Here is a 10072-nt window from a genome sequence, read left to right as displayed (position 1 = left end):
CACTCAACTCAACTCAACTCAACTCAACGCAATTCAGGCTATCACTTTGTTCTTCAAACGCATGGTGCTGCTGTGTTCGCTCAGGTGGCGATAAGCGTCTCCGGCGGGGTTTCAGCAAGCGGAAGAAGATACGCCTTTTTCCCATGTATGTATCAACCGAAGGCACACAGGAATATGGTTATTATAATTGAGTGGTATTTCCGATGGCGAATTGATTGTGTGTGGAGAGTGAGAATATTGGTACTTATTGCAGCGGAGCATGATCTTGCGTTTTGGTGCGTGTTGCCATGACAGAAAATCTCATCCAGTTGCCCCTCTTTGATGAGAACAGCAGCGATTGACAAACTATTGCTGCCGGCTGCGAAAACGACAGGTGCTTCACAGGCATTTCGTCGTTATTAACGTCGAGGGACCCGCCGCTGGCAACCAACCGTAACTAGTTGTCTAAGGGTGAGGTCTTGTTTTTGATCACAGACAAAAGATAATCTAGATAATAATATGTATTGTATGATAAATTTCTAGTTTAGTAACAGGCCTAATTTAAGCTTAAATTCAAACCCGAATTCAATTCTAATTGCATGCCCTATTTCAACACTGATTTCAGGTTTGAGTCTAGTTTCAACTCAAATTCCAAAGTGCAATGCTGAAACGAAACACAGAAAAGGAGGATATGGTGAGAGAAAGAGATGAGACAGCTCATATAGGAAAACAAAAAATAGGAGAGGTGTTGTTAACGGAACAGACGAGGCAGAAAAACAAGAGGAAAATCTAGAATAAAAAGGCGAAAAATGGGACAGGATCACAAGCGAAAAGGGAAACAGCGAGTAGAAAGATGTTAAAACTAGAGAGAAAAGAGAAAAGTAAGACAGGAAAAGCGTCTCAGAAAAAGAAAAAAAATGTGACAGAAAGGGTGGAAAAAGGGGAAAGAAAAAGATAGAAAACAAGGCAAGAAAAAGAAAAGAAAATGGCTCATAAAAAGAAAAACAAGAAAACGTACCTAAAAATGCATAAAGAAAAAAGTTGAAAACGGGAGTTAGAAAAGGAAAAACGGAGAGTGAAAAAAGGGCATAAAAATAGCATAAACGTGACGGAAAAGAAAACATCGAGGCATCTGAAAGTGGAAAACCGCAATACATGAAGATGAAAAACGAGAAGGAAAGGAGGAGATAAAAACGCCAGAAGATGACGAAACCTTTAGGACCTTTAGGATTTAGAAAAAAAAAACGAAGGAAACCCCGTGCAGAATGGGAAGAAACTGGGACAAAAAAAACGTTGAAAGGTCGAAAACGGAAGGGGAAACAAGCCAAAAAATGAGGAAACTGACAGAAAAATATGATGAACGGAAGAGAAAAGAAGAAAAACGAGAGGAAAGTAAGAAAAACAATAAAGAAAATAAAGAAAAATAGGATTAACTGGACAGAAAATGGAGAAAACTGGAAAACATTATAAAAACGGCGTAGAAAAGGAGAAAATGCGGCAGTGGAGAAACGAGAACAGAAAAGAAGAAACTTTGGAGAGAAAAGGGAAAACAAAAAGCGATTAAAAAAGAAAAAGAGCTTGACAGAACAGGAGAAAAGGCAGGAATATAATAAAAGAAAACAAAAGAGTGGAAAAGCAGTAAGACACGAAAATCAGAACCGAAGAAAAGAAAACAGTCGAAACGGGACAGTAAATGACGAAAATTTAGTTGGCGAACGGCTCGATAATGCGTAAAATGGACCCTACAGTGGTCTTTATCTCCTTATCCTACCTCCTCGTGGTGTCCGCTGGAATACGAGCAACCTTAGCGGAGATCGGATAACCAAATCTCGTAGAAACTGAGGTCGTAAACCGACGGGGAAGAAGGCACTCTTGCGAACGCTGTGTGTCCAGCAACGGGAAATAGTCTTGTCAGGCTTGAGCGTCTGCTCCCATGTCAGAGGCGGCTCTTGGTGGATTGACGATTCCTCTACCAAGTGCGCCGTTGTACGCTAGGTTCGGAGCGGCTTACGACAGCGCCTGATTCGGAGCTGACGGCCGAATTAAGAAATGTGTTGTCTCGGCACTACACCTAGGATGGCAGCCCCATGACGAGACTCGGTAGCGTGGCTTACCTAAACCTATCATACTACAAACATTCTAGAAAATACGGATCCGAATATTCGGCATTGACTTAGTGCATATGCGCTCCAAACTATCAACCATATACCAGACCACGTCAAAGCTGTCCTCCTCTCAATCTGCCGAGAAACACGCTCGAATACTGAATGAGGCACTGTCTTCTTCCAAGAAGTTAGTTACCTCGAAGACGGTTGGAATAGAAAACACTCGACCATCGAAGAGGCCCCTACCCGCGGTAACGAAGGCCGAGAAACGTTGGCAGTGGCTCAACAGTTGGTCATTTCTAGGAGGAGAATTTGGGAGGAGGAAACGCTCCCGGAGAAATGGATCGAAGGAGTTGTTTGCCCCATCTACAAAACGGATGATCGTCTCAATTGCTGCAACTATCACGGCATAATGCTGATAAACGCCGCCTACGAGGTTCCCGCCTCGCACTCACCAAATTTTTTCTATCCGACAGATCTTTCCGTAATGTCGGAAGTACAACGTGCCCACGCTTCACATATTTATTGATTTCAAAGCAGCATACTATACAGTCGATCGAGGTCGTCTATAACAGACGCGACTGATCAGAGCAACATTGAATCCTGGTCGTCAGTGACTTTGAAAAGGCATTTGACCGACTTAACCAGGAAAACATCTGCGGCGCATTTAGGCGTGAAGAGTTCCATCTAAGCTATTCTATTTCATCGAGACTCATTACGAGGCATTCTCGTGCAAGCTGTTGTCCTTGTCTTGTCCGACAATATAAGGGTTACTGCTGGGATGAGATACTAGTCGGAGCTATTGACAGTAGACCAAATCGAGGGTTTCCTTGAATGTCTCTAACGGTAGAGCAGCTAACTGATCTCGACCAGGCCGGCGACATTGTCTTGCTCGCACGACGAAGAATCGAGCAAGTTAGATAACCTCTCCGAGAGCTTCTAAGCAGCAGGTCTCATAGGCGAACGTTAAATCCATATTGACATCCGGGCTGTTGACGAAATCGTCGCGTCGGCGGCTTTGGATGACTGTCCAACGCTTTGCGGTAATCCTCGGCGTGGTTTAGACTGATTCGAGAGTGTCCTTCTAAATACGCACGAAACTCCCAAGCAGCACACTTATCATTTCGGGTTACTGTAACCTATTAATGACTGAAATTAGTCATTAATCGGTTATCACAACTAGTTTATAACAACTGTGCTAGTAGGAACATTGATCAGTCGCGTCAGTTTGTCCGGAAAACTGTACTCGTGCATTATCTGCCATTGCTGTTCTCGTTCAACTGTATCGTATGCTGCCCTGAAATCCACGAAAATATGTTGCGTGGGCACGTTGTATTCTGAACATTTCTGGTGGTTTTTTAGAAGTCTGAAAAATTGTCCTCATAGTTTCTTCTTTTCCCAAATCCTTGAAATAGTCCAGTGAAGTATCTACTGTTGCTAGTGGTTCCTTACCATTTTTGTAAAATTCTCCCAGAAATCGGTCCGTTCCCGGCGGTTTTATTTGTCCGACCTCTCGAGTTCGCGAGCTTGAATGCTGTTATCGTTTGTGGTGGACACTCCTAGGTTCGCTTTTCGCGTTATCGAGAATAAAATATTTGAAATAAGGCAAAAAATATGGTGTAAAAAGTACTATGCCCCCTTAACTGCAGCGCCTCAACGAAACAGAATTCGAAAAAGTAGTGTAGACGGCAATTGTAGAGTTAACTATTATTTACATCATTGTTGAAGAAAGTATAGTTCTAACTTTTGTATTTACGGCGCTATGGGACTGCCAAATGAGCGATCTTTTTGCTACCAATAATGTAGATAATAGTTAGCTCTACAATCGCCCTTTACACTGCTTTTTCGAACTATGTTTCGTTTAGGCGCTGCAGTCAAATGAGCATCAACTGAGCAAAAAACCGAGAAGGAATCCTGGAGTTAACCGAACCGTGCCGAAGGTGATTTCCTGAACCGATTTCAGAAAGAAGCTCCAAGGGAATAGTAGAAAAGTTCTCAAAACTACGGATTTCGCAGTTGATCTGGCAGCTCTACATGACAAATCCAAGCACGCAGTCGAACGGGAATGAATTATAAAAAATATGCGAATAAGGTCAAGTCAAAGATATTCAGTTGTGAATTCAAGACGCAGCCATTCATGCGCCAGCGCAGAAGTAAGGTTATGTTTCAATTTGAATTGGCCAACCGGCGGTACTCTAAAACGGTACTAGAGTGCACAGTGGTCCAAAAGGGCGAAAAGTGGAACTTTTTTCCTAGTGTCTTGCTTTCATTTTAGATATTTTTGGTCTTCAGCACTTTTGTTCGTATGAATATCCCCCTTAATCTAAAATTGTCAAAAGTTCGTCATTGCTCACTATAATGAAAATAAAAAAATAACTTTTTTGTGTTAGGAAATATAGACATAGTTTTTTCGGCAAAGTTGTAAATATTGTAAAAACAAGCACCTTTGCTGAAGAAATAAAATTTCTATCTTTATCGAGTGCTGAACTATAGGGCATATTCTTTAAAACTTCTTTAAAAATTGGTTTTTCTTACTTAGCTTTTGTTAGTTGCATTTTACAAGAATATAATGTTCTAGGCAATTATTGAAGCTCTCAAAATACACGTTTTTGCAGAAGACCGCAAATCTCTTGGACCTTTACTTGCTAAGTTATCGCATGTTCAAGCTTTAAATTTCCATAGCTTCACGAGCCCATAAGGGAAAATGAGGCAAGCGGATTTATGAAATCAGCGCTTTTATTTTCATTATAGAAAGCGATGACTAACTTTTGACAGATTTAGATTAAGGGGGATGTTCATACGAATAAAAGTGCTGAAGACCATAAATGATAAAATGAAAAGAAGAGACACTAGGAAAAAAGTTCCGCTTTTCGCCCTTTTGGACTACTGTGGAGTGGTATGCAGCTAATAAAGTTGATATCGTGCCAAAGGTGGATAAACCCTCCAAATTAATATGCTGGGAAAAAGTCAGCTTCGGCGAAGCGGTAGGTCAATCAACGTCAGAAAATGCGTTCGAACGGGAAGAATTTCGGACATTTTCGGTAACATCCAAAGCCAAAGAAAACAACAGAGCCCGGTCATAAGTTTTTCATCGATACAGGATCTCGCTTTTTATATTTTCTATATGTTTAATTCAAGGACTTAAAATAGAATATATTCACATTAAACTAAATTAGATATAAATTACATTGTATCAAAAAACATTCAAAATGTTGTTGCTTATCCGCTCGTTTCTTTCCCAAATCTTTTCTTCTTCTTCTTCTCCGTCCGTCTCTGCTCTTCTCTACCTTTTTTGCTCTTTTGTTTTTTTACTTATTTACTCACTCGCTTTCTACAGTTTCACGTTTTTAGTTTGCCAATGTTTTTTTTTACAATCACCTACTTACACAGCTGCAGCTTTTACACGATTGCTCTGCTCTACTTTCTCTCTCTCTCTTTCTCTGTCTCTAATGCTACTTACTTGCTAGATAATTGCCTACTTATCGATTTTTTGAGTGATGCATTTTTTTTTCATTTCAACTGGTTTTCTCCTGGGTTTTTTTCCTGTTAAAGTCATTTCCATCATTATCATCGTGTAATGCTATGCTTTTTTTTTACTTTGTTTTATTTTTGTTTAAAATAGATTCTTTTATTCATTTATCTTAAATGGTTTCAATTGATTTAAGTGGTTTGTTTGTTCTTTTGTTTGCATTTCTGTTGAAGCTCTTTCTTTCGTCCTGTCCCGTCGTGTTGTTTGTTTGTTTTTTTTTTCATTTCATTTCTTTTTTTTTTCGCTAACAAATAATACAAATTTACAAATGTTATGCTTCGACAGCATTCGACCACTACACCACAGCACAGCGCACAGAGTGCGCCTGTGTCTGTGCACGTGTGTGTCTGGGTTTCCTTTTCTGTTTATCTCGCAAACTACACTTACAACTAATATTAACAATTTGTTTTGAGAAACGTGAGAATTTCCAATAGCACTGGTATTTTTTTTTGCTTCGCATGACTTCTGTCATCTGGGTGTATTTGTTTTGTTTTTTTACAGTTTACTAAAAACTAGAAAACCGAACGAGTACTGAATCGAAACAGGAACAATACTGGGATTTGTTTTCTGCTGATAAAAAAAACGTGGAAACAAAAAAGGAAAAAATCAAACACTGTAAATTAGTCAACTAATTACGGTCACCATGGCTACCGTCGGTGCGACGCGACGTGGTCAGCAGCGAGGACGCAGCGGCGACGGGGCCGATAGGCGCGAAAAGAAGTCACGTATAATTGCGTTTGCCGCCTTCGGTTGCTTTGATTTGCTCGTTGCATCTCATCGCTTCGCGCCAAGCGGCCGGCGGGGGGCAGCCCAGATGGTGGCAGTAGGTTTTTTCCCCCATTCCTGTTCTATCCATGACTTTTTGCCTATTTAGTAGCCGCGTTTAGTTGACGGTGACTATGTTGCCAGGGGGCTGCGGCTGTTGCGATTAGTACTCTTTCTCACATTGTTTTTTGTTGATTGTTTTGTTTTTCTATGTACAAGTTTGCCGGTTGCTTTGTTTTTTTTGTCCTCTGTGTAAATGTTATAGAAAAAGGCACACATCTGGGGATATTTATTACATTTTCTCCACTTTTTTTTCTGTTATGCATAGTTTAATTAAATGTGTATTTCTGATGTACCAGTTTCTGTACAGGTTAAAAATAGTCCTTTGCTATATCTGTTTTTTATGTTTATTTTTATTTTTACTTTTACTTTTACTTTCTTCACGTCCAGTACTGATGGTTCTGTTTGTGGGTTAATGTATGCTTAGTAAAATATTGCTTTTCTCTTCAACTACTTATTTTCGAGCCTTTCGCTCGATCGACCGATCAGAAGATCGTCTATTTTCCGTTTGAACGTTTGATATAGGTATTGTACTTGCTTTTAGTTTTTATCTTTTATCTTTCGCTGAAAAATAGGTTTTTAATTTGGTGGTACTAGATTTTTGAGAGTTTTTTTAGTTTGTTATTAATTTACAACCGTTTGAGCATTGGATTTTTTTCTTTCGCTGTCATACAATAGCCATGGGAGATGCGTTTTTCTTCTGTTTGTTTGTCTTCTACCAATCGAATCTCCGCATGTGTATTATCATCTTTGTTTTGTACTGTCAGTTGTTTTCTATAAGCTGTTCGGTATTATTTTATTTCAATTAGTTTCCTGAATCGGTAGTTGTTTTTTCTTCTGGATGTGTGCAGTATAAGTAGTGTTTCGTATTTACCCCCCGTGGGACTGGGGGAAGTTTACACTGTATGGCAAACGTTCCAACATTAGTGGTAAAATGAAACCGGCGGAATTGATTTTCCAGCTGACTACAAACGAGCAAAAAGAAAATAATCATACTCTAACTAAACGCAGGCTTCCGCAACCTTGACATATTCACACACAATATTGCACTGGTTGGACACTCTTTCATTCTTTCCGTTCGTCGCCACCACACGCAATTTTGACCTTTCATAAAAAACCAGTTTTCCCCCCTAGCCGCAGTTAGCAGGGTATCATTAGCAGTAGTAGTAGTAGTGATAATAATAGTAATGGTAGTAGTAAGCTCTCAAAGGAGAAAATAAACGAACTCTAACAATACACACTGTAATTGAACCGGCTAGTAGCAGCGCGACGCCGCCGTTGTCCTCCCCTTGGTTGTTGTTCGGTTGTTGATGCGCGAAACTTTGACGCCCCCCGTTCGTCGTCTAAAATAGCACACTCTGGGTAGCCGCCGCCATCATGGGAGGCCACGACGACGATGGTGGCTCCTATAAGCCACTGGCGCTGGCCAGCCCGCCGTGGTGCATTCCGCCGCTCTGCTGCAGATACATGTAGTAGTTGTACGAATTGGGCGTCTGGTGGGTTGTGTCCTGCATCTGGTGCTGCATGTTGCTGGCCATGTTCGGAATGACCGAACCGAGCGACGGGGGCGGTGGAGTGGTGTGACACTGCGAGCCCGGGTTGCCATTCCGTAGCGCGGCCACGGCCGCCTGGTGGTGAACGTTCGCCAGGATGTCCGTTACCGAGTGCGACGAGGGCCAACAGTGAGCGTGGTGGTGGTGGGGCGATCGCATCGGTGTGGCTCCCGTCGGAGGGGACGGACTGCCGCCGCAGGAAATTTCCGATTTGAGCGAACTGGTCGTGTACGGATAGGAGGGATAGATCGAGTTGTACAGATGGGTGGTGTGCGGTGTGTGGCTGCCACTGTGATGATGCGTAATGTTCCCCAGCTTGTTCCGCAGGATCCGTGAGATGGAACTGACGCTAGGCACATTGTTCTTATCGCAAACTCCGTCCGATAGTAGCCGATCGCGGATTTCCCACGCGAAGATGCCCGGATCTTTCTGCTTGAGCTCTCGGATGTACGTCACCACTTTGGGGGTGGTGACACGCGGCTTGGAGCCACCGATGGCTCCCGGGAGAATCGATCCGGTTTCGTGATAGCGTGCTAGTATCTTCGACACACAACCGTGGCTGACTCGAAGCTGCCGGGAAATGTCACATGGTCGGATTCCCAGCCGTGCCAGTTCCACGATCCGCATGCGGGTGCTGTTTGGCAGGGGACGCCCATTAACGAACACTCCACCCAGCTGGTTCACTTCGCCGTACTGCTGGGCTTGGTTTTCTGCAAGGGAAGGAAAAGAAAAAACAAAGAAGGCCAGTTAGAGATGGAGGTTTGTTTTGAAAATAAACATAATTGGTTGTGCTGCTGTTGGACACTGCCGCTATTGCGGCAGCTTAAGCAGCAGCAATAGTACATAGTAAGAAATCTGATTCCTTCCGGGCTGAGATTCTGGGTTAGTAGTGAGACTAGCGACCGTTGCGCTATTGCAGCACAAGCGGATGTTTGGACAGGATTGTGTACCAAACATCGTACCGTACCGAGCGAAAGGCAAAACAAATGCAGTTTCAATCGAACGAAAAATAATACGCGGCTCATTCATAGAAATTTAATTGTTTTATTATTGTAAGCAAAAGTTGTGTTATCAAATTTGTAACATTTTCTTTCTTTTTCTTTTTTCTTTCAGGTAAGTGATGGCTATCAATTGAGACGAGTAGAACTAAGGATGTTTTTGTTTTACAACAGAATAAAAACAAATTTCTAAAATTTATCCCAAAAACTTAGAAGTAAAGTGAGTGTGTTGTATTTAGTGATTAGCTCTTCGGATCCAGTCCTAGATGTGATTGCTTCTTAATCCAGTGGTAAGCTACTTATTCTGGATCAATTTGTTACGTTTTTCTAAAACAAAACCTGAATTTTCATTGGATAACTTTTTCATTCAAAAACCCCAGTTTTCTATTAGATTCCAATTAAATGACTGCGACGATCTTCTGTTTTTGTTCACTTCAGTAATGACATGGACCGAATCTCCGAAGAATTTACAGGACAGTTCCATTTTTACTGTCTAAAAATTGAATCAAAATGGTTATTATTCTTTATTTAAGAGGTTTTCAGCCTACGGCTGGTTCACCTCAAAATGGTTGAAATATTGCAGATCTCATTTTTAATTTGTAAAGGTAATGACGGCAGAACAAGCATTTTCTCTACATTGATTTGGATTTCTCTGCTTTAAAGTGCTTTAAATGAATTTGTCCTAACTTAGTTTCTAGTCTGCAACTGAGACTTCTGTTGAAGCTGATCTCCAGGATCTTACCAATCGTAATGTCGGCTAGCATCATCAAAGATCTGTTGCTGCGTACCGTCATTCGGGGATACTTGCAACACCGGGGTTACTTGCAACACTTTGGCGCATCGCGCTTCTGACAACTCTAACGCATTTGTTTGTTAACATAACTATTTGTACCCAATGTCATTTTAAAGAAGGGATGTTTATCTATTGTTTAGTTAAGTTTAATCCATTGCATCATTGTTTTGCTTGTTTTTATACGATTGGAAAGTAATGTCACTTTCAGAGTCGGAAAAATGGATGTGCAAAGTTGCGTCAGTTCATTGACATGGAATTATTATTTATTGTTTGGTTTCTGTACACAAGAA

General features: G+C 41.3%; 1 protein-coding gene across 1 annotated transcript in view; it reads right to left on the bottom strand.

Annotated features, from left to right (window-relative positions):
- Positions 1 to 7844: 7844 nt before the first annotated feature.
- The window catches only part of LOC128745179 (paired box protein Pax-1), a 97733-nt gene continuing 95505 nt past the window's right edge, over positions 7845 to 10072 (bottom strand). The window contains exon 2 of the mRNA XM_053842193.1: positions 7845 to 8701. Coding sequence (XP_053698168.1) covers positions 7845 to 8701 — 857 coding nt within the window. The remainder of the gene's footprint in view (positions 8702 to 10072) is intronic.

This window comes from Sabethes cyaneus, chromosome 1 (assembly GCF_943734655.1).
Source record: "Sabethes cyaneus chromosome 1, idSabCyanKW18_F2, whole genome shotgun sequence".
Lineage (NCBI taxonomy): Eukaryota > Metazoa > Arthropoda > Insecta > Diptera > Culicidae > Sabethes > Sabethes cyaneus.
This window is presented reverse-complemented; position numbering and strand designations above follow the sequence as displayed.